Below are 27,936 nucleotides of genomic sequence, written 5' to 3'. Positions count from 1 at the left end.
GGCAATTTTTAGAAGTCACCTCAGTTTGGCGTCTTGTTGCTTTTTTGATATATTTTCAAATTTTCAGATATAAAATGAAAGCCTTTTAAACACAATATTTATATTGGAAAGACATGAGGGGGAAGCAAGACTTTATTCTGGTCTAAGCAACAAAATTAATTGTAAATCATACAAAACAACTATTTTCATCAGTGAGATATGAAAGACTAGTAAAAATGCTTCCTCAGAAAAATTTCTACATATTTACACACACATTATTGTTTCGTGACAGTAGAAGGCTGCACATGACTTGCCACTTTCTCTCAAAAAGTCCAGTATTTCATCCTCTACTCTTTACTCAGTAGCATCAGTCTTTTCCTCTGTATGTGATGTTTGTGAAGGTAGATGTTGCTCCTTTATAAAGAGGATTGTGCCCCTGCAAAGAAAACACAAATTAGGAAATTATCATTTAAGTTTTAGTAGGAGAATGTAGATTTGAAAGGTTGAAACAAACGGTTTAAATGCCTAAAAACAAACAAAAAAAGCAATTAAATGCTCAGTGTGTGCTAACACATCTTTTATTCTGTGACTTTAGTGATTCAATAGAAATTGAGGCTTGTGAGATTTGTGAGACCACAAAGAGGCCAATTACCAGAATAGGATGATTATCGTTGGCTAATTTAAACCCAGCCCTTCCTCTGACTGCCTTTTGTTCAGCTGGGAGTAACAGCAGGACACTAAATAATTAAAACAACACCCTCAGAAAACAGGCAAATGGCTGAGTGTGTGGCCTTTTAGATGTTTTAGTTAAATACTGTGCCACCATTCGGTGTTCTGCAGATGTGCTAATTCAGAAAAGCTGCTTTTCTGCACACGCCACCCACCGTGTCCCACTTGGCCCGAGCGCGCTCCTCCTCGAATTTGGCAAACTCCCGCCTGTCGTGGATGGTAACCAGCAGCTTCCAGATCAGCAGAGCGGCCAGGCCGAGGAACAAAATGGCTCCCGCCACCGACAGGAGCACCACCAAAATGTCCGGACCCTTGGGGCAGTCTGGGCGGAAGAGGAGGAAGAGATAAAAGATGAAGAGTAGTGGAAACGCAAAGGAGGTCAGGAAGAGGAAGTGTGATATTACAAATACGTTTCCTCCACGTGTCACTGCGTCCGACTTTTAAGTTTGTTGCAAAGGTCATACGTGCTGAACTTTTAAACTTTTTCCAGCAACATATTTCAGTATAATTTCTGAGTGTCTTTAAATCAAAATTTTCTCTGGACTCATTAATAGATTTATTTGTAGATTAAGATATTTCCATGTGCATGCTTTTATATTTAGTCATATTTAAATTATTTACAATTTCTAGGCCTGTCACAGTAACAAATTTTCCTAGACAATAAATTGTGCCAGAACGTATTGTGATAAACGATCATGTTGTTGTCTTGAGACCAAGTAATATAATAGTAATAATGGCACAATAATGCAAGAAGACATTGTCAATGATCAATCTACTTTAAATTCTAACGAACATTAAACACTGGAACTGGACGGCATTTAAAATATCCAAAATAAATAAAGAAAACAACAAAAACAACAAATAAAATGAACGATGAAGTCTCTGTAAACAAAATTATCTTTCAAAAAAACGGGCTGGGAGAGACCAAATCACCAGACTGAAGACTTTTATAGTTTTTGGTAAAAAGAGAGAAAAGGTTTGGTTACCTAGCAACAACTTGTTTTCATTCTAAGGACTATTTTTTTTTCTGCGTTTGAGTTATTAGAGTTATGGCTTCATGAAGGTTGGACAGCACCAAAACCTTCAATAACTATTTTGTTATTTCTAATTGTTAGATTTTTCCCCCCCTCCTAATTATTACAGTTCTTCCTATTTGTTTTGAATATTAATATATTTTCAATCTAAATCGTATCTTTTGATTCGTTTCTTCATTCATATCCAACCTCCATTAAGAACAGTTCTTCCGATGCTTTTAGTTGTTAATAATTTGTAACATTTTGAAGCTGTAGTCAGTCGCCTACTCCAATCACTCATTACATAAACTGAAAGAAACCCATATTAAGTCCCGTAACATGAGTCTTGGAGTGGATACTGCAAACATGAAGAAGGTCTTCTAATCAAATGGGGGGGAAATTGAGCCATATAGCCTTTTTTTAACATGTACAACAAAATCAACAACTGTTTTTTTATTTTTGTCAAAGTCTAGGCCAATTGAGAATCTCTGACAGAAACAAATCAATGGTTTGGTACCTAATTTACACAAATAACAGTTTCTTTAACAGTTAAATAAACAAGAAGAACAGAAGAAGGGCTGCAGTGGAAAATACTGACAACTTAGAGCAGAGGCCACAGCTTTCCCTTCCCTCATTATGGTCTGGGGAAAAAAATGCAACAGGAATCTGATTTGAGGGGTTTCAAAACGGACTGACAGTGGTACTCATTAACATGGAGCATTCCTTCACCAGAGCGAAAGACGACTCGACTTGTTGCATTATCGTCTGTGTTTTTCCTATCATTCATTGTCCAGGGGAAACTTGCTATTTAAATTATCCACCAAATTCGTCTCTCAGTATTTACGATGGAAGTAAAAGACTAAATACTGCTGAATCATTTCTTGTTTTATCCCAACATCTTATTAAAAAAATTCCTTAAAAGTTTGTAAGCTCCTCAGAAAATCATCTTGACGCTTTTATTAACCCTCTGATTTTGTTGGCCTGTAGTTCCAGGCTATAATGGCTCCTGGAAGATGTTTTCCTAACTGCAGCCTTGTTCCGAGATGTTTGGCCAAACCAGAGAAGCAAAGACAATACAAGTTCAAGTTGTTTAAAAGTTCTCAAAATCTGTTGGTTTTGTCTACTACCATCAACTGACTCAACAAGGTCCAGGTTATTTATCACGGTAGATGTTTGGACTTAAACTCAAATGAGGTAAAATGCTTTAAACAGTTGGATTTTAATGAATTATGATGACCAAACCGCAGGCTAGTTGGATGTAGCATCAGCAAGATTTAACTGGATATTCCACACCTGTTCAGGTGGGGAGTCACAAAAACAGTTTCTTTTATGGATAAAGACATTTCAAGTTTCCCTTTCACTATTTTGGGGTGCAGGTTTTTTGAGAACAACATGGAGTCATCTGCAAATGGCAGTTTAACCTTTTCCAGACAGCTAGATAGCTAACTATCAATTAATTGCAATAATTCTGTACGTAAAAACACCATTGATCAATCATAATGGCTTCAGGAGCCCTGATCTGCATCCAACATTAATTATCTTTAAATATTTTTGTTAAGTCTGATCACCTTTTGAGATATTCATTGTAATAGAATTCAGAGATTAACTTAATATTAAAAATTATGTTGGGTATAAAATGACGAAGAAAACTTGCAGGAGCAAAAATGAAGAAAATTAAATAAAATAAAAAAATCCAATTTATTCAGAAGAAAAAGTCCCGTTTGTAGAAACTAATATTTTATTTTTTTCCCCACAAAAAATAGGTACCAATAAGTAGCACTGTAGCAGATTCACTTGAAATGTTTATGTACTTGTTCCCTTAAGCCTACAAAGCTATGATTTATTATCTTGGCGTTCCCACGCTATTTAAAAACACACAAATGTTACTGCCTGCAAATTTCTTCAATATTTTCTAAAGAAAATAAAAATAAATGTGATGCTATTTAAAGCTGCAGTATGTAGCTTTAAAAAAATACATCTTTTAAACTGTACAGTATAGTATGAGATAGATAAATCAAGCTCCTTCTCACAGTGCTAACTGCAGAAATACACAGCTCGGTCATAAGCAACCAATCAGAACCATGAAGAGGGTCTTAGTGCTGTCAATCATGCTTGTGCATGTGCTGCTCACACTCTCCCCCTTGCTCTCTGCTAGGCTACAGCTTCTTCCTAGCATGGCCACCGACTGATAAACGTTTTTCTGGGATGTACGTTGTTTCTCTGCCATTAGCACACTAAGCTGCACGTACACAAGGATGATTGACAGCACTAAGATCTTCTTTCTGGCTCTGGTTGATTGTTTTTGATTGGGAGCGGTGCATTTCTTCAGACGGCTTTAGGAAGATGTGGAGGAGCTAATTATCTGTCTTATATCATACTGTCAAGACACTTTTAACAAATATGTATAAAACATCCATTTTGTAAAAGTTACAGACTACAGCTTTAATAAATGATAAGTAAAAATGATTTTGTTAATCCTACTTGGTCTGAAACGGAATCTTTTTCAGTCATATTTATATATATATGCTTACACTAATCCTCCAAAATACTCACTTTAAGACAACGTTGAACAAAAGCCACCTGGTTCTGTTTGAAACTATTCATATTGATCTTTTTTGGACATTAATTTAAAGAAGTATGCATCTTATTGTACTAAAATCAATAAAATAAATAAATAAATTTTAAAAATCAAACTGCATGCGTGTGTGAGAATGTGCTTTCAGACAAAACAAATGCAGCTTGTTTGCAGCACTTTTGAGTAACCTACAACACGAACAAACTTTTACAGCAAACTTCAAAGCACTTTTCTTCTTCCCTTCCTCCTCTTGTTTTTACTTTGCTGCTTCCGACACGTCAGCTTTTGATCCCTTTAACCGCCCCTCTAACAGCTCAAACACATCTTACTAAGTACTTAAAGATCATCTCTCCAGTATAATTTATTTACTCTCATTATTTTATTCAGTTGTTGCCTTTCTCTTGGTTCGCTCTCTAGTCCTGCTGTCCTCTTGAGGATTTGTAAAGTCAGCAGTTTCCTAGAGGAGCAAGGCTGCTCTTTACAGCCCTGTTTGACACAGCAGGGGGCACCTGTGTTCAAGGCAATTTCCAGGGGTGCTTCTCTACCCACTCCTGTCTAAATTAAATACACACATTCATTAAAGCGATAGTCCAAAGGACAGAGTTTCTCCCTGAGCGGTTTTAATGATCATTAAAACCATATTTTACACCAAGCGCTCTCTTTTCGGCTGCCAAACAAGCAGGTATCAGTGAGCCTGGATAAAGATAAACTATTTAAAAATATGAATAATGCTGCTGCATTGGTGGTTATTCAACATGCATTGAATTTTTACATTTATATCCAATTTATTATGCACATAACCTGTACCAGCTGAAGAAAATTGATAGCTTAAGCTACTGCATTTCATATTTACAGTCTTTTGGAGGCTGTAAATGTTGCTTCATTATATTGTATCAATGTTAAATTGCTGTTTTATTATACACAAGGCAACCAGAGTTTTTGGTTCTGGTTCTGTTTTTATTTACTTCATCTTGACTTCATAATTTTGATTTTAACAATTGATAAGATAAAAAAAATCTTGTAAAGCTCTTACATGTTGATTCAATTGAATAATTCTCTTAAATACATCAACTAAAATTAGCTTGCTCACTACAGTAAGATGCAGCCAGGAATATTTTTTGAAGTTATAACACCTAATAAATTAAGTTACAATGCCAAATACTGTACTCTTACAATACATTTTACATTTAAGTCATTTTTCATTGTTCAAATCTTTAGAATTGTGCTTTAAGCTATTTATAAAAAGAAAGTTAAGGCTTAAAATTAAACATTAAAGTATTGGTACTTTGTAAATTGTCAAATGTCTTCTTCTGAAAACTCTAAAGTAAGTAATGCAAAAAGCTTAAAAAGAAAATCAGCTCATTATTGTGGCTTTCAGCAAATTTAAATTAATTTAGGTAATCCTAAATTATACAAAAAATGAAAAGCTTAGTTTGGTTTTATGTTTCAGTCAAAAAGATTTTATGTGTCTTTTATTTTACATATAAACAGTTGGTTCCAGCTTCAGCTAAAATGTTTGGAAACATTTTCTCGCTGCCCTCTCCAGCATGGTGGGCGAGTGTTGCTTACCCGGCTCTTTGACCACAAACAGGATGGATTTGCCGCTGGCGTCCTCGTAGTACTGGAAATGCTCCACGCAGTCGTTTTCGTCTTTATACGAGCAGTTTACCGCGTTCGTGTCATGGAGAACTGTGTGGAAAGGGTCGAGGAAAAAGTCAGTTTGTGCCAATGTTTTTAGCTAAACAAATATAATTGTCACAGACACAACTAGAAATTAGGCTGCTAAAGATGAAAATAAAAGCACCTTTTACAAACAATCTGTATTTTTACCAAATACATTGCAGTGTGTATTTAAAAAAACTTAGATGTCTTGACATTGCATTGGTACAATAATCCAAACAGTGTTATCTTTAAGCTAATGTTTGAGATCTTTCTCTTGTATATCACACGGTTGCTTTTAGTGATCATTCTAAAAACTATTTCTGATATATTTTGAAATTTTCTAAGGGTGTTGTCACTCCTGATGCTCTGGTGGACTCAGTTACTTTTTCAGCTGCTGTGGTTCGCTTTCACACTGCACTGTGCCAAACAAACCTGTTCCCATCCTCGCCTGTAGTGGCGCTGCACCAAAACCTCTTGAGGGGAAACAACACAAAAACCTCTGAAGAAGACATGAGCGCAACTTCCTCCTTCACCAAACGTAAACAAAATTGAAGTGGCATCAGATTTTAGCGGTTGTTTTTCTCTTGGTGAAAGACAAGCAATACACCACACGCCAAACTCAAGGCCCGGGGACCAAATCTGGCCCGCCAGAAAGTTTTATGTGGCCCACAGGGACATGTAAATAGAACCTTGAGAATGATAATTATATGCTTAACTAATATTTTATGACATAAATGAAAGCAGTTTTCAACGGAAGAGGATTATCGACAGAAAAAAAAAAAACCCTGATAATTTTCCTCAGAATTTAGACTTTCTTTCTCAGAATTTACCAGAATTATTCTGACTTTAATCTTCTAAGATCGAAAGTTAGAATTCTGGGGGAAGAAAATGTGAGAAAAACAGTCAGTATTCTGAGAAAAAAAGTCAAAATTCTGAGAAAAAGACAGTATTCTGAGAAACAAAGTAAAAGTTCAGAGAATAAAAAGTCAAAATTTTGAGGAAAAAAAATTCAGAATAAAAAAAAGTCAAAATTCTCAGAATTCAGGCTTTTGAACTCACAAGACTAATGCCTTTTTATTTTTCCACTGACAATAATCGTTTTCTGTGTCTGCCACATGGCGTCATTGTAATGATGTTTTGTATTTAACTTTAAGAAATACTCATCAAATGCAGAGGCGGCTATTTATTCATACGTATTTTAGAGGTTTGTTAATGAGTTTTATCAATATATTTTACCACAACTGGCTCTTTGAAGATATTCTTAATCTTGATATGGCCCAAATTAAAAATGAGTTTAACATCCCTTCATTAGACTAGTGTGTTTGTTTTGGTTGTAATTACCCAGAATGCCATGCGTTATAGCCCACTTCCTGCTCTTGTTCCACTTGAATTCACATATGCACCAGAGTTCACTTTTATCAGGTTTTTAGGAGGACCAGAGTTTGCTTTTTTGGTCCACATCAGAATTTGATAAAATTTATATTATTGATAACGTTTATGTTTTACCAATATGCGTTTGATCAGCTTACCTATTTCATCCACAAGTACAATCTCATCCTTGCAGATTCGACTGCAGGTGTTATCGTCATGCAGCTTTCCCCTTTTGAAATGTTTACACTCCACGCACTCCCTGTAATGACAAGACATAATCAATGTCATGTTATCACAGAATATAACAATCCAGATGTTTTGAATTCAGCAGCAAGGCATGGAAACGTGTGCATATTTATGCTCACTTCTTCATGGTACAAGCGTCTGGGCAGGTGGGGCACTTGTCACATGTGGCCCCGTAGGCCCCCGGCTGGGTGCACTCGCAGACCCCACAAACGCACTGGCCCCTGCCGCTACAGAGCAGACCCAGGTTGGACATGCAGGTGTCCGTGCGTCGGGAGCAGTTACAATTCTCACCCTGCCAGTCTGGTGCACACTGGCAGAAACCACAGTTACACACTCCATGGCCTGAAATGGGGAGAAAACGTCACTTTCTGATAAGCTACTGTAGCACATGTGACATAGTATTATAGTCAAACGTAAAGAGGGGAATGAACAAATGAGGACCTGGGTGTGATAAGTTATGGGTGTGAAGAAAGAAGTGTTGAGTGGCTTTGATAGATGTAATCTGGATAACACATACAAAACAATTTGCTCATTTTAAACAACTTTCAGAATGAGCTTAAATCCAAATAAGCTGCTTATGTCCACGTCTTCCAAACTCAACATTTACACTCACACGTAAAAATAGCTGCAGACAGACGCTTAACTACACATCCGTACATCTTTGAAAAGCAGAAATGGAGCCTCCTGCACAACCAACAAGAATGCAGCAAGTGATTTCTGAATAGTCAGTCACCAACAAAACCCTTGTCTTTTCCAGCAGCCATTGTACAGCATACAGTGGTAAAACCAGCTAACCAAAGGTGCTGGAACTCTGGGTGAGTTGCTAAGTTTGGTTGAGGTTGCTAGCTAACGTCACAGTGTCAAAAAACATCAACATATTGCCAAAAAAACAGCTTGCTATTTTTTTAAAGCATTTGGGCTTTTGGGCAAAATATGAATTTTGAATAATACGTCAATTTTAAAACTTAAAAAAGAAAAAAATGTTTAAAGGGCTCCATTCTTCACTTTAATGTGAATATTATGAACCTTGAGTTCTTGCCTTAACTCCTTTTTTAAATGCCAAACTGTGGGTGTTTTCTTTAGAAACACCTACAGCACTTTCAGAACAATTGTGCATTTAGACTAAAAGCAGGGTATATATTTATTTTTGGTCTTTCTAAATTCCACCAGAGTGTAGAAAGATTGAACTTTTTATTGCGTTGTTGACCACTAAAGCAGGCCAGTAAATGGAAAATTTTGCTCTTTGGCATCAAACATAATACTGTAGCAGGTGGCTATAACAAAAGTGGGTGACTGGTGTAATGCTATGGGATTAGATAAAATCTGATTCTGACTTTTCTTACTCAGAATTTTGACTCTTGTTTTTTTTTTTTCAGAATTTACCAGAATTTTCCTGACTTCAATCTTTGAAGATCAAAAGTTAGAATTCTGGGGGAAAATATGTGAGAAAAAGCGTCAGAATTCTGAGAAAAAGCGACAGAATTCTGAGAAAAATCAGGATTCTGAGAAAAAGACAGAATTCTGAGAAAAAGTCAGAATTCTGAGAAAAAGACAGAATTCTGAGAAAAAGACAGAATTCTGAGAAAAAGACAGAATTCTGAGAAAAAGACAGAATTCTGAGAAAAAGGAGAATTCTGAAAAACAAAGTCAAAACATTAAGAAAAATTTCTGAATTCTCAGAATTCTGACTTTTGACCTCATAAGACAGAATTCTTTTATTTTTCCACTGGACATAATCTTTTCTTGTAGTTTTCATATGTATTCTGCCAAATGATATCAATGTAATGATGTACGGTATTATTTAACTTTAGGAAGCACTCATTGAGGTTTATTAATGAGCTTCATTAATACTTTTTAGCACAACCGGCCCTTTGAGGACATTCATAATCTTGATATGGCCCAAAATAAAAATGAGTTTGACATTCCTGTTTTATAACATTGTATAAAGATAATTTTGGGGTCCTTTATATTTATGTTCAACAACCACAGGCTAGTTAAAACAAACGATCAAAGGTCATATTAATGACAGTTTAGTCATTTTTAGTGATTTTCTGAAAGTCCAACTGGAAAGGCTCCTGACTGGAAAGAAGAAGTGTTTTGTTGAGGTTTCTAAAACCGCTTAACGTTAAAGCTTGTTCCATTGTCTGGCTGAGACATCATTTTATTTCTGGATGAATGATTCATTACATAAGTGGGTAAAATTGTGCACATCATTGCCTTGCTGGTACTCCATATATATCCATGTGTGCATGCGAGTGCCAATCTGAGTGACGGTGCAGAAAACATTGTGGTGCGCGACCGCAGAAAACAATGTCCAGATAAACAATGAGACAGGAAGCAGCTTGGGACAGTATGACTGGATAAAAAATGATCCCCCAACAAGCTGTTATTACCACTCAACCGCAGAGCTGAGGTCTTTTAATTTAGCAGTTCTATGGCAGAGTCCAAACGTCCCTCACTTAAAATGAGGTATCTGAAGACAAAGACACACCATGTTCTGCAGAAACCCAGTCTCTGAACATTTCCAGCCCTCTTACACACATGGTCCTTCTCTTACCAAACATGGATTTATTTTTAGCCTCATTACACCACAAAAGCCCATGAGTAAGCAGAAAGGTATTTTCATGTTACTCTGCAGACTTTTGGGAATACAATGAACGTTTCTGGGTGAGAGCAGCAAAGGTGGGGAGAGTCAGAGTGATATATGAGATCTGATGATGTAATGGAGGACAGGTCAGTGGTTGGTGCCAAAACTTTGCGCTACATCTCTTCTACTCAAGTCACGGATCCTGACCTATTTTGATCTTTAATAAAAATCTTTGGCACTGAGACAGAAAGTTTCAACCGGGTCATAACAATGTTAAATGCACTTTCATGCTTGCCCTTTATTTGTAGGTAGAATCTGGAATTGATTAGACTTTTATTAAGTTCTTTAAATAGCTCATTCTTCCATAGTGGGTTATAATTCAACATGAATCTTTAGGATCTTCTCTAATATTCAAGGAGTCAACATTTTACATAAATAAAACATATATGTAGAGCCCACATTAACATTTGGCTGAATATCTTTGACTTTTTGTTGCCATCAATAAGCTTTTGGCATAAATATGGATTGATATACAACTACGGTACTTTTTTTTTGATTGGCAGAGTTTCTTTAAAATGGTTTATCCCCCAAATTTTCAAATGGGTTGAATTCAGGGCTTCCAATAATCCATTTGGGTGGATTAAGGTAATATATAAACCCAGTTTTGCCCAATTTCCAACAATCTGGTCCAAACTATCACCTACAAATTAAAGAACATTTGTAAGAATGTTTAGCAAAAACCCAGAAAACTGAGTCAATGAACGACCACAGGGAAGCCATTTCTGCGATCATGAGAAGGCTGACCATGAAACATGCCACAGCAATTATTGTTGGAACAATATTATTCAGCAGCAAGGTGACTGTAGAACCCAATAGTGCAATGACCACAAACAGACTGGTTTGGGACAGGATAAATCAGGAAAAAACCCGTAGAGAACATATGGACTTTGCATAAAAGCAAAATTCAATGCATTGATGGGGTCACTGAGAAACCCAGAACAATATCCGGAGCACTGCAGGTCTCACCTGCCCCAGTACATGTTTGTGTTCAGTCCAAACCACTGCAGACCAAAAAAAGCAAATGTCTGTTCCAAATTTGCCAATAAAAAATTTTAAAATAAAAAAACCCTCCAAGATTCTATGGACTCACAATGTAAAAATGTCACATTGTGCTGCTTCTTGTATAAAACTTAATCAGCTTTTCAAAATTAAACATCATACCAACAACCAGGCAAGGTGGTGGTAGTGTTATGGTTTGAGCCAACTTTTTTTGTTTCGGGTTCTTGGCAACTTGCTGGGTTGTGCAATGGGACAAAAAACCAAAGCACGACTGTAAGTTCATGTCTGAATGGGTCAAAAGATTATGTTTTTTAGTGGCCTAGTCAAAGGCTGAACTTCAATCCAATTAAAGTGATGTGGCATGACCTAAAACAAACCGTTCATGGTTTAAATTCTCCTCATATGGTTGAATTAACCTCAATGCCTAATCTTAAATGATTTTGATTGGTAATGATCTTTAAACAGCTGCATCTCACAATGAAAAATTTAATTAATAACATCTCCAAAGTAAAATCATCAGTTTCTATTTGACTAAATACGTGCAGCACTCAACAAGGAGGCTAAATTGCTGTCAACTTCTGCATAGAAATCTTCACAAATGTAAGGGTCACTTGTGGCAGAAGAAAAGTTTCATCATTGGAGCTGAACATTTTTCTTTGCTGGAACCTTTTTGAACTTCTACAAAAGCTTTGCACGACTGACCAAAGAAAAACACACAAGGTGCCTACACAATGGCACATGTTTATTATGTGTGGAGCCTGTGTCCTGCGCAGAAGGAGAGAGTTGTTATTGCGTGTAATCCTTCCCAGATGAGGAGGGTGGGTGGTGGCAAGTCGGCATGGCAAAAGGGACTGCCAGCCTTGAAACTACTGTAAACACAGGAAACTTCACCACAACCTCACACAAAATTCACTGTGGTCAATTGATCATTTTTTGCACTTTAACCATTTAAAAATACATTACATAACAAGGTTTTGATGTTAAATTATACTTAAATGCATCCTGCATTTACTTAGACTTATAATCTTTATATACACATGATTGAGAATTGAAGGAGTAAATGTTGTATCATTTCCAGCAGGTTCAGTTGGTGTTTATTGAAATCCAAATAATTTCTCCAAAACTTGAGAATATGAGACAATGGGATATAAATATGCTTCTAATCTCTGGAGAGACGTTAACTGATACTGTCTTCTTTGGTCAGTTGAGACTAAAACGTATATTTAAAAGAATAAAATAAAATAAAAAACTCTCCAAGTAGCTTCGGCACAAAACAATGAATCAATAGCAGTAAGTTGATGTTTTTTGGTATGTGGAAAATGAGTTTCAAAAACTTTCGGAATGTAATGTCACAAATCAGTAGGAACTGCCCGTTACTTAGCAACCCAGCGGAACTTAGTCTGCAACCTAGCAACCCAAGCCGAGCTCCAGCTTATTATTATTTAAAGTGACAATAGGCCTTAAAAACAGCTCATACTGAAAGCAGCTGAAAATAGGCTGAAAATAGGCAGACCTGACCAAACAAAAATCTCAGTGTCTAAGAATGATTTTGTTAAAAATATGTAATAAACATGTTGTGTCTATCCCAAAGACCAATCCTAACATGTCCAAGGATAGTTCACCATGATACTTCATAATGAAAATGCTTATCGTACATTTATTAAAGTATAATCTTTAGATCCAAAGGCAAAACCTAGTATTATTCTGCAGGTCATTGCACCTTACCTGAGCACAGCTCTCCTTTGTATCGCAGGCAGTTGAAGTCATCACACTCACACAGCTTCCCCCACACCTTTCCGAAGTCGCTGCTGTGGCACACACACTGGCCGCACACGCAGTCGCCGCGGCCGCTGCAGACAGGTCCTCCGGATCCCGCTGGCCCGCTGCAGCGGTCCTGCTCCATGGGGTTGTAGTCGCCCTCTGCGCACTCGCAGTACGGCCCCAACCTGCCCGGGTGGCATAGGCACATGCCGCACTCGTAGGTACCGTTCCCGTTGCTACATTTGGGACTGTTTAGCTGGGCTTTGCTCTGGCACTTGCAGTCACACTCGAAGGTGACAGTGATGGTCAGAGAGTCCTTGAAGCCAACTGGTTTGATGATGAAGGTCTTCTTTTTTTGTCTGGGACAGCCTCGAGCGCGGGCCTCTACGCTGAACGACACCTGGAGAACAGGAAGATTGATGTTCACTTAAAGCTGCAGAATGTAAAATATGCTATTTATATATTTATTAAAACTGTGACCATGTTGTGACAGATTGTTATGAGATTGACTTCCTCCACCTCCTCCCTGAGCTATTACTGCCATTGGAGAAATGAAAAAAAAAACAATCAGAGCCAGGAGGCAGGTCTTAGTGCTGTCAATCAAGCTTAAGTACTTGCTGCCAAATGTGCTAATGGTGGAGAAACAACTTACCGCTACAAGAAAGCTGTTTATCTGCAGTCACTGGTGGCTGTTCTAACTAGCATAAGCATTAATGACATGCTGTGCTAGCTGAGCAGCACCACACTGAGGGTGATTGATAGTACTATGACCCGCCTCCTGGTTCTGATTGGTTGATTCTAGCTAGCAATTGGAGAAGGCAGACAAGTTTGATTTTGCCTCAGATTATCTGTCTCATACTGCACTATTACAACATAGTGATAGTTTCCACAAAAAGTTTATAAAATTGTTTTATTTTGTAAAAGTTATATTCTGTAGCTTTAAAGTGTGACAGACATGATAAAAACACTTTCATAATTTAAAAAGATGAACTTCTGCGCTTTAATTCCGTGTGCACAAAAACTTCTAATAATAAATATTTCTCACTGCAGGAGTGTCGCTGTTTTCTGTAGTAATTGGGTCAAAAGCCGGAGCCATCTTGTGATGTAATGAGGGTAAGTCAAAACGTAAACAACCGAGGCCGAGTATACAATTTAAAGTAGTTTGTGAGAAATATTTATTATTAAAAGCTCTTGTGTACACAGAAATAAGGACAGTACATCTTTTTAGGAAAGTGGTTTTATGGTGTCAGTGACACTTTAACTGCCGCCATTTTTCACCATTATCAAATCAATTTCATAAGGAAATATTTTGAAGGGAATGCGAAGAATGCAAAGAAAAGCACAAAATTAAAGGAGTTGCTCTGCATCCATATCTGGTGCAGATGTCCAAAAGCGGGCAGTAACTACATCTGGAGAGAGATCCAAATATGGAAATATGATCAGAGGCAGGAAGAAAAGAAAATATGTGGAGCGCAGAATGTGTCACTTTGACTCAGGCAAGAACAACAGAGACTAAAATGTAAGTAAATATGAAAGTAGCAAGGTAAACTTTGAAAGCAGGCATTTAAATCCTGTATATTGGCCCAAAAAGGAAAATAATCCAGAAAAGGCAGACTCAGACTGCTGATCTGTTCCCTCCAGTGTTTGCTCTTTTGACACGATGAGGAAAGAAAAGGAGAAATGAACTTTTAAATAGATATAGACGGCAACTATAAGAGAATGGAAATATAAGGGAAAAAATTCCACAATGATGGGGGAAATACCAAAGAGAACTACTGAAATATAAATATACTTTTGGTGTTTTTTTATCATGAAGTCTGGATAATGTCTCAAAGACTTGGGTCGGTATGAGCTGCTCATGATATGACAAACAAACAAAAATACCAAAGTTTTGAAGTAGCATTTAGTTATTATTTCAATTTTTATACAGGTTTTAGAATATACAAGTGTTAAATTTAGTGTCAAATGTTTAGCATGCTAAATATTTCAACTTTTTGTCATTCTGCTCTTTATAGTACAATGGCAAATTAGGACTTTTGCAGATGAAAAATAATAGCACATTTCTGCCAGAAAACTCAAAAGTTTTTAGAAAAAAAGTAGACAATTTGCTAGAACCCCCCCCGAAATCCAATGTGTTATTTTATATATTTACGGTGAAAATTTTTCATATATGTGTCTTTTACCTCCAGAAAACAAGATTTGTTTCTTCATTTGATGGATTTAATTTATTTAATACGAAAACAAGTTTAGTTTTTGTATTAGTTTTACAGGCTACTTTCTGAACATTTTGACTAAAATCAATTCTATTATTAAAGGCATATTCATTTTGCTGTTTTTGTGTTGTTGTTTTTTTGCACAGAGACAATGTACAACATTTTATTAACCTTTTAAAAGTAAAGATACAGAGTAGGGTACAGCTTATTTCCACTTGCTCACATGTTTATACAAGTTATCAATTGGTGAAATATAATTAATTTTATACATATCCAATAATTTTTTATTTCACTAAAACCAAGCAAACCAGTCAAACTAGAATCATACAGACAGTTCATAAAAATATTTCTTTACCTAAATGCAAAACTGTTTATTTGTTAGCTTTTTTTTGCCTAACATTTTACAACTATTACATGATATAACCTCATTTGGCAATGATCTGTTGTAACAAAAAAGAAGGTAGTTTTATTAAAAGCAGTTTCTTGTGCTCAGACCAGATTTAAAACCGTAAATATTTAATAGATTTAGTTGAGGGGAGACTGACCGTGTCTCCTATTTTGAGGCCGGAGCAGGATTTCAGGCCGGGGATGAGCTCTCCGTTCAGACAGGTAGCATTAAAGGACAAGGACAGCTCCTCTGGGACGCCTAGAAGCTCCAGCTCCACTTTAGAGCGAATTTTCTGACAAAACATAAAGAAAAGAAAGAAATTATTTAAACTCGTTCATGTGAAAAACTTCTGTTCTTATACAAGACGTCTGACCTGAAGCGACAGCTCAAGTTTAGACATTGTTTTGAGTCAGTTCTGCTTGCACTGGTAATTTAAAAACAGCTTCGAGTCGTTGTTTAATTCACAGAATTTACAACTCCTCCACCTGTTTACTGCTTCTTGACCTCAGGTCAATAAAAATCACTCAGAAAACGTCAACTTTTGGTTGGTTTCACACTTCAGGAGCTATGGGATTTAAACTGAGACACGCATGACTCAGACGCCATGGGTGTGGGTCAACAAACACATGTCATGTCCTCAGACACCGTCTAGTCAAAAATGTGTGTGTGTGAAGGGGTGCAAAGGTGTGTGTTTCTACTCACAGCGTAGGCTTTTAGGATGAGCTGGATGACGTTTCCGGAGTCGTTGGACAATGTTCCCACTGTGGTGCCAGGAATAAGCTCACTGTAGTTCTGAAAAACACAAAGATAGCAACAAAATGAAAAGGAATATTAAAAGTTACAGAAGTGGTCCAGATGTTTTCTAATTTCTCATTTATAGCAGCTGCAGTTTTCAGTGGCAAATTAATCTTTTTTATTTTCAATAATCATGACAATGTGAATCATTTATACCGAAACCCGTTAGCCTCTGTGGTTTCTCATGTCCGAAAAAGAGTTGCCAGATGAGTAATGCTTACAACTGCATTCCTCATTATTACTAAATAAGTAGAGTGTAAATGTGACTTTCCATGTTTCATAGAGTGCTTTTCCTCCATTACAATTTTCTTCCATTTTTGTCATTGATATAACCTGATTTAATATAAATTACAGTGCTCAAATCAAGGCCTGTGTGGAGAGTAACCCCCCCTAAACTTAATAAACTAAAACTAGAAAAGTTTGGTCTGATTTAACTTCAGACAGTGAAGAAAAATGTGTATTTTTATTCAGTGAATGTAAACTTCTGGTATGCACTGAACTTAGCTGAGGTAAATACATAGTTTTAGACAAAGTTCTTCAGATTGTTTACATGAAGGTTGGTGAGATAATCTTCCTCTCGAAGGCATTCCATGTTTCCAAAGCTCAAAACTTGAATATACTCAAGAATTTTCTGATGAGAAATAATTAACATCGGTGAAATGGGAGCTAGCTTAAATACCAGGTAAATCTCTGTTAAACAATCATGAAGAAATCGACACACACTGTTGTTGTAGAGAACAAAAATGTTGAAGATGTGCTTTATTTTCACAGGTACTTTAAAACAAACAGATTTTTACTAACTGTGTTGCTTCAGTGTTTAATGCAAAACGCCACAAAAACACAACTATCCACAATATTGACCCAACTTTTCTGACTTCGTCCTCTCTTATCGCTTGTGATTGAATAGTTTGTGACTCAATAACAGATGATAATACAAGCTATAAATATAGTAAACATTGCCTTATAAAAATTATTCAAACTCCCTTAAACTTTTTTCACATTTTGTCAGATTACAACCATAAACTTCCATGCATTTCCTTCAGATTTATTTGGTGATAAACCAACACATAACAGCTCATATTTATGAAGTAGAAGCTTTTAGATCCCCGGTTCAAATCTCAAATTTGTTACAAATAGAAATACAAAAAGTGTGGCTTTTGTCACAAACAATTTAAGGGAGTCCAAAATTTCAAACATATCCATGTGTTAGAACGGCCTAGTCAAAGTTAAGACTTAAATTAAACTCATAATCTATTGCAAATAAATGACAGAGATTCTGCTGTTTTGCAAAGAACAGGCAAAGATTTAAGTATCCATATTTAGGAAGCTGCAGACATATTTCGGAATACTTTTTGATCATGAAATATTTCTCTAGATAGTATCTTTCCTATCATCCTGTCATGTTGTTGCTTCATCCAGCACTTACAAGTTTGTATTTAATACCACAAACTTGTAAGATACAAAAACTATGTCTACACATTTCACAGATCAGTGAGCATTTTTCAAGAATTTGTTTTCAAACCCAGTAAAAACCACCTGATGAAGATAAACCTGGTGTATATGTGACAGGATTTTATTTTAACAACATTATAGATGAGAAGTTTGTCAGAATTTGTTTATTTATTCTTTGACTTTATTTTTGTTTAGTCAATACGTTGGTCCTCCTGACATTTAGTGGTGTTTTAAGTTCTGTTACGCTGCTCTTGGCAGTTGGTGGTTACCGTAGCAACCTGTAACTGATGTTTTAAGTTCTGTTACGCTGCTCTTGGCAGTTGGTGGTTACCGTAGCAACCTGTAACTGATGTTTTAAGTTCTGTTACGCTGCTCTTGGCAGTTGGTGGTTACCGTAGCAACCTGTAACTGATGTTTTAAGTTCTGTTACGCTGCTCTTGGCAGTTGGTGGTTACCGTAGCAACCTGTAACTGCCAGCTCCGCCCCCTTTTTTCAGTTGCCGTCTGTAACTGTGGCAATATGTTAGGATCAGCTCTGTGTTTTCTTCACAAGTATTATAATTTAACATATATTTTTAGACAAATTTAATCATATACTGTGGTTTCATAAGTAATTTTGCTGTGTTTTATATATGCTGTTAACTGTTATCACTATTAATGTTTAATTTTCCAACTGCTAACTGCTCATTGGGAGCTACTGCTTAGTAGTTTATTAAGGTTATATGTTGGATTTTATTAAATGAATTGGGGAAGAAGCTGCTGGACTGATGTTAACCGCCAACTTGATTTCTGCTTTTGTTAGAATAAATACAATAAATCTGAGAGTATCTGTCGTGAAGTCAACCTACTCAATCAGTGATAAACGTAAGGATTTTAATCTTTACTAAATAAGTTGCTAGACCGTTAAAACTGTCAGTTTTTTAATAAGCTGATAAAGATTTTGAATATATTGGGCTTGAACTGACCTGGTAAAGGGGCACCACAGGGTTGGTGACTGCAAAGATGAGGTTGATGTTGTTCTCTGACATTTTCTCTGTGATCAAAGCAAGTGACGGATAATCCTGCAAATCAAACAGTGTGTTTAGCTCAAACAGCACTGAACAACTTTTATAAGACGTGCCTGTTCATATGTTGTTGATCATCCTCCATGTTTACCATAGTGGTGGACATGCTGTACATATTGTCGGCGTTCAGGTGGCACTGTCCGTCGTTGGGATGCACGATTCCAGCGAGTCGTCCGTCCAGAGCCACATGGGTTTTGGCATCGGAGGTGAAAATCAGGAGGTGGGAAGCACCTGGACGCCAGCCGATCTGCTCCTAATTCAGACATAGGAGATGGTTCTTATAGCTAACTAAAACTAGAAAAATAAAAACTTTAATTAAGAAAACATTCTTGTTAGCTCAAATAAATAAAAACGGTAATTAATGAGGAAAAACTATAACTAACTCAAACTATATCATGCTTTTATAAAACTAACATACTGAAATTAAAGATATAATATCCTTTGTTTCATGATTATGAATCTGTTTATTAGTCTTTTGAACGGATGTGAAATATATATATATATATTTTTTCCCCTTACACAAACTGTTTACGTCAGCTGTTGGCAAATTCCAGCATATACACCTCAAGGTGGCGCTAATGCTAGTCCTCAAAATGGCGACACCAAAAGTTGGGAGAAAACTCCAGAGTCAGTTGTTGTTCAACATGAATACATTTTTAAATAATGGTTTATATACATACAAAACTTTAACCTTTGTAAATTCTGGACCTAAAGATTAACCAATGTATGAAAAAACTGAAACTACTGTTACTACTAATTAATGAAAACTAAACTAAAACGAAACAATATTAAATTAATAGTAACTAATAAAAACAAGGAAATACGCTCCATAAACTAACTACAGCTAACTGAATTAGACAAACAAAAAGTCACACTAAAATTAAACTGAACTATAATGAAAAACCCAAAACTATTGAAACCCTGATACAGCAAGAAAAAAAAATCCTACAAGCCCTTTATTTTGTCCATCCCTGTAAAGTGACTTTTAGTATAATTTTTTTTTCTCAACATCATGTTCCTTCAGTGTGACAGTAGAGAAAAAGAATGCAAATTAACGTGTAAGTAAATGTTTACGTGGCAGCAGAAATGCCTGCATTCATGCAGCGCGCCTCTCCACCTTGCACACAGCAGCCTGGATGATTGCATCGAATCCTCCCTCCGGGGCGTCTCGGTTCCTGGACACCATCTGCTTCTTCACCTCCTCCGTGAAGCGGCTCACTTCCTCCGTCAAAGACAGCACGTGTTTGTAGCCAAACTGGGGCAGACAGGTGGTATTAATGCTGTCAATTGAACAGAAATTCACTGTTTAATTAATTTTGCGTGATAAACGTTTTTTATTTTGATGTCTGATGTCTATTTTTTTCTGGTTGCAAACTTTATTTCCTGTTTTAGTTCCCTTGATAGGCTTTCTCCGTCACCAGATGTTTCCTTTAGTTCCTTTTGTCCCAGCCCTGCTGATCATCAGCTCCATTTTGTGCCATGTTGTCTTTTACCAGTAATCAGCCTCGTTGTCTCTACTGTGCATTTGTTTTTGATAATCAAGAAAGGAGGTTTTCACTTCCTGTAGAATATTTTTGGCAAAAGAGAAGAGGAAAGTGTGCAGCAAATGGTCCAAGACAAAGGATTGAACATTTCAAAAACATCAAAGTCTCTAGTTTGCACTTATTGCTCCTAATTCCCCAAATGCAAGTGAAGCAGCAGAATCTTCTTTTAAAGGGGACCTCTTGTGCAAAATTCACATTTTCCCTATTTTTGTTAATCTATTTGGGTCTCAACTGCTTCTAAAAGCAGCCCAAAAGCTTAAAAAACACACACACATACACAGCCAAGTTTTTTGCAATAAGTTTATGTTTTTTGATGTTAGGAAAACAATTTGTTTTAAAAACCTCCACAGTCTAATGTCACAAGTCAGTAGGCTCTGTCCATTACTCTAGCAAACCTAGCAAAGCATAGACTGTTACCTAGCAACCCTAGTGGAACTCCAGCACATTTGGTCAGCTGATTTTACCAGTCTATGCGGTGTATAATGGCTACTGGAAAAGACAAGTACTTGCTGTGTTCTCTACTTCTGCTTTTCAAATATGTACGGTTGTATAATTGTGCAACTGTTTGTAGTCATTTTCATGTGTGAGTGTAAGTGTTGAGTTGGCAGCTTATTTGAACTTAAAGTAACAAGAGGCCCTAAAACAGCTCATCCTGAAAGGAAAAGACAAGTACTTGCTCCATTCTCTACTTCTGCTTTTCAAATATGTACGGTTGTATAATTGTGCAACTATTTGTAGTCATTTTCATGTGTGAGTGTAAGTGTTGAGTTGGCAGCTTATTTGGACTTAAAGTAACAAGAGGCCCTAAAACAGCTCATCCTTGAAGGAGCTGAAAATACACAGAACTGAGCAGACAAAAACCTAATTATTCAAGAATGATTTTATGCAAAAAAAAATGTAATGAAAATGATGTATGACATTGTATGACTGACAGACGTCTCTTAATCTGTCCAAGGAAGCACAAATAGGTCACTTTGAAAGTCTTGGATTTGGGTTTCTCTTCTAAAGCAAACAAAATGCAGTGCTAACCTCATGAACTATGCCTCAATGCTTTGGCCCTCCATGCCAGCAGGGGGCACCCAAGATTCCTTGAAGTCTCTCACAGAATAGTGTTGTTTAAAAAAAATTAATCTTAAAGGAAAAGCAGCGATCACATGCTTGTCCACGGAGGAGTAAATGCTGCAAGTCCATGACTCAATGGACTTCACATCACATCAATGACATGTGGTTCTGAATTTACAATACATAAATAAACTAACTTGAATATAATTGAATGCACAACATGGGCTTTTCTAGCAGTCATTGTACAGCATATAGGCTACAGCAATAAAAACAGCTGACTATGGCTGTCTTCACACTGCAGCCTGAAGTGACCCAATTCCGATGTTTTTTTCTTAATGCGACCTGTAGCTGATCTTTTCATGACAGTCTGAACAACACAGGTTGGATTTTTTTCGAATGCAACCCAGGCCACTTGGATATCCAATACGTATCCGATCTTCATCTGACGTGAACGTCATTGATACTCGGCAAATGTCCCAATTCTGCACCCTTATATGCCCCAGCGTACTACAACTAGGATTAAGTTGTTAAAGTACTGGCTCTGGTCCTACAAACACTGAGCACCGCTTCTTCTTTATGGCGGTTGGCAAAACACTGAACACGCTCTCTATGTGACGTTATTGCGCCCTCAGGTAGTTTGCAGTTCACACTGGAATACACAGTGGGAAGTGCTTCCTCCAGTTCACGCTGCGTCACTGAGACACATATATTTGGAAGTGTGAATGAAAATGGCTAAAAAATCTGATTTGACAAAAAATTTGAATTGGGTCACATCAGGCTGCAGTGCGAACGTAGCCCAAATGTGCTCAAGCTCCGCTTGGGTTGCTAGGTGACGGGCTGATGTGTGCTGGGGTTGCTAGGTGACGGTCAGTGCCTACTGATTTGTGACTTAACAATCAAGAGGTTTTTGAAATAGCTCATTTTCCAGACACTAAAAAACATCAACTCATTGCCAAAAAACGGCTTGGTGTTTTTTTAGGCACTTCGGCTGTTTTTAGAAGAACTAGAAACTCAAACTGAAATACAAAAACGCGTAAAATGTAAATTTTTCATAATAGTTTCCCTGTAAAAGCGATCTTCAATGTGCTAATTTTTTTTGCTGACCTTTCCAGTCTTCTACAAATATTTTCATGAATACTGAGAAAAGATTAATTTCTCCTACAGGACCCATCTTTCTCTTCTATGCCAGGAACTCCTTAATGTGCTTTATCTTACAATGAAACATTCCTGTCGGCCAGCTTTTGTCAGACCGTGTGTAAACAGAACGTAAATGTACCCAGGAGACATTAAACCAACAAATCAATCCCGGAGGAGTATCTGGGTGGAGTTTTAGTGCAGCAGCTTACAAGCAGTCGCTCTGACTCTGCAAGTAAAACTACCTGCGGCTGATTGAGAGCAGCTGACCAAGCAGTTGTGGTTGCCACGCTGAGCCTTTAACGACTGCTGTGACTCTGACTGCTCTCTTACTAAGCAGTGCAGCGATTAAAGATGTCCTCAGTAAAATGACATCATCTGCGTAACGATGTTACACGCAGACATAAACAACCGCTGAGGTCAGCGCTGTTTCTGACATGGGCATGCACAAATACAAGTCAGGATTTCAATACAGCAAGTCAAAAACAATAAGCAACAAACATGCTTTCAAGGTTTCAGCAAACAAGTTTCTTTGAATAAAGGTTTTCCCTTTGTTACGTCACATTTGTTTTTCACTTAGCATGGGGTTAAATTCCATGATGTCTTGCACAAAAAATGCAAACATTTGCTGCAAATTACATTGTTAAAATATTTGTTCTCTTTGTTGAGTCAACAAAGCTTTCATGCTGTTAGACTTTAACATGATTGAAGGAGGGAATGTCACAGATATCTGAGTGTTTTTACTCAGTTACGTGTCACTTAATTTTAAGAATTAGAGCAGTTCAAATTCAATTAAATACTAAAAACTCCAGTGTTTTCCAGTTGTTTAGAAATTAGAAATAACATTAAATAACAATAAAATGTAGCAATTATAATTTCCAACGCTAATCAAATAAATAAATATATTTTTAATTGTTTATGAAATTTTGAGTTTAATAAGACATAAGATCTAATACTAAATACACTCATACTCATACTTAAGAACACTTTAGAGAGACAAAATCAACTTAGCCATGTTTTCGGACTGTGGGAGGAATATGGAAATTACTGAAGAAATTAAGAAAGAAAGACATGTTGTTACTTTTGATATGGCTGTATAATAAATAGACACACTGAGTCTCCTTCTGACTTAAAGCTGCAGTATGTAACTAGTAAAAAATATATATACATATATATATTTTTACATATTTACATGAAACTGCCACTATGTGGTGACAATTTGGTATGAGGCAAATAATCTGGGAAAAAAAAAATCAAGCTCCTCTCTTCCAGTGCTCCCAGTGGTAACTAGAAACGACCAATCAGAGCCAGGAGGCGGGTCTTAGCGCCACTCATCACCCCTCTTCCATCCCCCATTTGCTTCAGCTTGTTGTGAATGCTAAAGCTAGTTAGCATAGCCACAGAAGATGGCGGGTAACAGTTTTCCTGTAACAGTAAGTTGTTTCTCTGCCATTAGCACATTTAACAGCGAGTACATGAGGGTGAGTGACAGCGGTAAAGCTGTCACCTCTTGCTCTGATTGGTTGTTTTTGGTTGGGAGAAGTTAATTTCTTCAGATATGAATAGTAGCTTAAACAGAAGGTGGATGAGATCGATTTTTTCAGATTATCCGTCTCATAAACTGTCTCGACATGGAGACGGTTTGTTGTAACTTTCTGATTTATAAATTCATATGAAAATGTCACATCAGGTCATAGAATTATAATAATAATAATATTACCTGTAGCAGGGGTTTCTCACGGCCGCCTCAGGTGAGATGTACATGTACGGCGACAGCGGCTTGTCCACAAAAGCCCCAAAGCCCATGCGCAGGTTGCTGGTGGTTCGGTTCATGGCTTCGGCCAGACCGCGGCCCAGCGTCCTCAGGCGGAAAAGGTCATCGTTCATCGAGTAGGACAGGTCCATGAGGTAGTAAAGGTCAACAGGGTAGTCTTCTACCTGCCGCACTTTCACTGTGAAGCGCTTTGCATCATCTGGGAAACATGTCACAGTTTCTGACTGTAAATAAAACTCCTGAACCGGGACCGTAACTCTCCGGTTTCTAAAATGAACCCACCTGGCCTGAGAGTGATATGCAGTTTCTGCGGCTTTATCTGGGTGACATCTTGGGTCGCTCCGGCCGCCTTGTTGCTCAGCGGCCGGTCCTCGATCACTTGGAGTCTGCTGGTCGGAGACTCCAGACCGGATGCTTCACAACCCGCAGCGATCAGGTTTTTCTTCAGGTCGCAGCGTGACGAGCTGGCAACTCCATGACCAAAGTCCTGAGTGGAACGTCAAAGTGAAACATATTCAGTCAAAACCGTTCTCTTCAATCGTAATAGAGTATAAAAATAGCTGTGCTATGCATTTTCCAAGCACATAGAGCTATTTTAAAACACAATCAAGTAACTACGTCATCTTAAGTTGTTGTAAAAATGCTGCATATGTAACAGGGTTTGTTTATTTAGTCTTCAAATTAAGTCAAGAAGTTATTTCTCCTGACATAGTGGTTCTGTTGCTGCTTTTGGCAGTTGGTGGTTACCATAGCAACCGGCAACCGACAGCTCCTCCCGCTTTTTGTTCACACTTGCTTTGTTTTTAGCGCGTGACATTTGCTGTCCTGCGTTCTTGATGAAATAAACTCGAGATATTGAATTGAGTCTCTTGTACCCAAAGATTATACTCAAGTAAGAGTAGCACTACTTCAACATATTTTATTCAAGTAAAAATAAAAAGTAGTCATCCAAGAAAATACTCAAATAGGAGTAAAAAAGTATTTGATAAAAGAAAGTCTACTCAAGTAATGAGTAACTGATCAAATTATAAGTCATTTAATATTTAATAAAATTACATCATCACAAAAGAACAAAATATAAAGTTATGTGGAAATTTTGATATTTTAAGGACAAAAATGACAAGAATTCAAAATAGGGCAAAATAAAAAAAATTTCCAAATTAGTTTCTCTCAATGAAAAACTTATGAAACCTAAACAAAAACTGCAGACGTGTGTCTGTGTCTGGTGAATTTTGGTTAAATCATGTTTGTTTTTAATTCAGTGGGTAGAAAATCCAGAAATTATACTCAAGTAAAAGTAGAAATACTTCATAATAAAACTACTCAAGTAAAAGTAAAAAGTACAGCGTAGAAAAAAGTCAGTTTTTCCAAAACGGTTGAGTAAATGTAACTAGTTACTACTCAACTCTGCCTGCCAGATGTTTTTGATGTTGGAATATCATAACATGATGAAAAGTAAAAATAAAAAAAAAGTCAATTTAACATAATTCTGGACCAGCTGTACATAAAAAGGACAAGTTCAACCAGTCCCTGCTAAGAGAACCCAGGTTAAAGTCATAAATAAGCCTGTAAATACTTTTTAGATGACTAAATATTGCGTATTCCTCCCCATTACCGGGTTTTACAGTAATAAACTGAGCTGGCACTCAGAAAACACGACTCTATCCTCATGTAAGGACACATGGGACACTTAATGATGTTTGTGGCGTCACAAACGATTGAGTATCTCACTTTAAGAAAAGTCAGCCGGGTTTACAGCTGCTTGATGGGGAGGTTGGTGCCAGCCTGCATCAGTCTGGCAACTCATTACTTACATGAAGCGAAGCAGAAAAAGTAAAGTACTCACCTCCTGGAAGCACCAAGAACAGCTGGGGTGCACAGCCAGGCACTGCTTGCATGTGCTGGCTCCCCTGGAGGTGCACACGTTTGAACCTGAATCCAAGAGGAGAACAGTTATTTATCCCAAACCACAAAAGAAAAAAAGAAATAATAATAATCAGGCAGCTTCAATAATAAAACTCTAGTGTTTTAAGAGAGGTATGAGATTGTTTGTGTATCAGATTGAGCAAATAATCTCTACTGCAGCTAATGATTATTTTAGTAATCGATTATTCTGATGACTAATCGATTAATCGGATCAAAAAATTGTTTAACCACAAGTTTATCTTTTAAAACAATATTAGAAATACATTAAAATAAACATTTAAAATTCCTCTTTAAATCAGAAATGTAACCATTCCTTTAGTGAACGCTTGAACATTTGTAGAACAATATGAATCTATAGCTAAAAAATACGTCAGCATCAGCATGTGAAAAGCTTAACCATTTCTGCTGATCTATTGACTATTTTTTGGGAAAGTAAAAGGTGCTTAATATATATTTTGGTACAGAATTTGAACCAGGTGAAGCTAAAATGACGTCACTTGAGAAATGTTTAGTACGTAAAAAAGCAACAATGGACAATGTTTTTTTATATTTAAAATGCAAAATGTTTTTTGTTTTTTTTACAGTTTTGCCTTAATTACTGCTCTGGGTTTGTTGTTCTTCCAGAAAATTTGCTTTTTTTGAGTCTGTTAATGATTAATTGATTATTAAATTAACTGACAATGATTTCAATAATCGATCAATCATGATTAATTGTGATTAATCATGATTAACCCGATTAATCGCATCACTCCTACTTTAAATGAGCTGTTGGCTCACTCCAACATACATAAACACTATAACAATACAACAATTTTCTCTTTAAAATTAAAAAAATTACACTTAACTTTATATGTTGTTTGGTCTGATGATGTAATTTTTACTAGAAGCATTTATACTCTTACTTGAGTTAAATTTCGGTTTTTTCTTCCCACTGAATGAAGAACAAACATATTTTTACCAAAAATTCACCAGATAGATACACACACCTGCAGTTTCATAAACTTTTTATTGAAATAAACTTATTTGGAAATATTTTTCAAAAAGCCTGATTTTGTTATTTTTTTGTTACTTATATGAATTACTGTCATTTTTGTCCTCAAAATGCCAAAATTTCCTCTTAACTCTGTACTTTGGATCACTTATTATGTAATTTTAAATATTGAAAACAAAACTAGGAAAAGTTTTATACCCAAAGTATATTGAAAATCTTCCCTTAAGCAGCCTGTACAATAATTACTCACTTCTCTATCAATCTGGAATCCCTTTTTGAAAGAAAGCAAATAAGCATAAAAAAATGACTAACATCATGTTCTGCAGCCCAATTGTAAGCCCTCTGTGTATAAAGAAAAAGCTGCATAAACTCACCGCTTGCTGCCGTTTTCCCTGCAAATGTGAAAACACACATCCATAAGAGCCAGCGCGTTGGGAGCGCAGCCATCCTGCAGCTCAGGGCTGAGTGTGAGGATGCAGGCTGCGGTCTGAGCAGCACCAGTTGAAGAAGAGCAGGAAAAAACTTATCTGCAAGTCTAACAACTCCAAATACAGTCAGATGTCTAAAAGCCAGCCCAACTCTGCTCCCCCCACATTCACTTCATTAGGAAAA

General features: G+C 36.8%; 1 protein-coding gene across 1 annotated transcript; it reads right to left on the bottom strand.

The window, feature by feature from the left end:
• Positions 1–97: 97 nt before the first annotated feature.
• itgb3b (integrin beta 3b) lies at positions 98–27,863 on the bottom strand. The gene is made up of 15 exons (XM_028029414.1): positions 27,699–27,863; positions 26,254–26,339; positions 24,690–24,894; positions 24,354–24,606; positions 20,011–20,173; positions 18,985–19,146; positions 18,795–18,890; positions 16,286–16,375; positions 15,741–15,875; positions 12,947–13,382; positions 7,695–7,917; positions 7,488–7,588; positions 5,866–5,985; positions 864–1,030; positions 98–415 (listed from the first exon to the last, which is right to left on the bottom strand). Exons 1-15 carry the CDS (start codon positions 27,769–27,771, stop codon positions 347–349), a joined length of 2,379 nt encoding a protein of 792 aa, XP_027885215.1. The 5' UTR covers positions 27,772–27,863; the 3' UTR covers positions 98–346.
• Positions 27,864–27,936: the final 73 nt, after the last annotated feature.

Source organism: Xiphophorus couchianus, chromosome 10, assembly GCF_001444195.1.
Source record: "Xiphophorus couchianus chromosome 10, X_couchianus-1.0, whole genome shotgun sequence".
Classification (NCBI taxonomy): domain Eukaryota; kingdom Metazoa; phylum Chordata; class Actinopteri; order Cyprinodontiformes; family Poeciliidae; genus Xiphophorus; species Xiphophorus couchianus.
The sequence above is the reverse complement of the archived record's forward strand: the minus strand, read 5'-3'. Positions and strand labels throughout refer to the sequence as shown.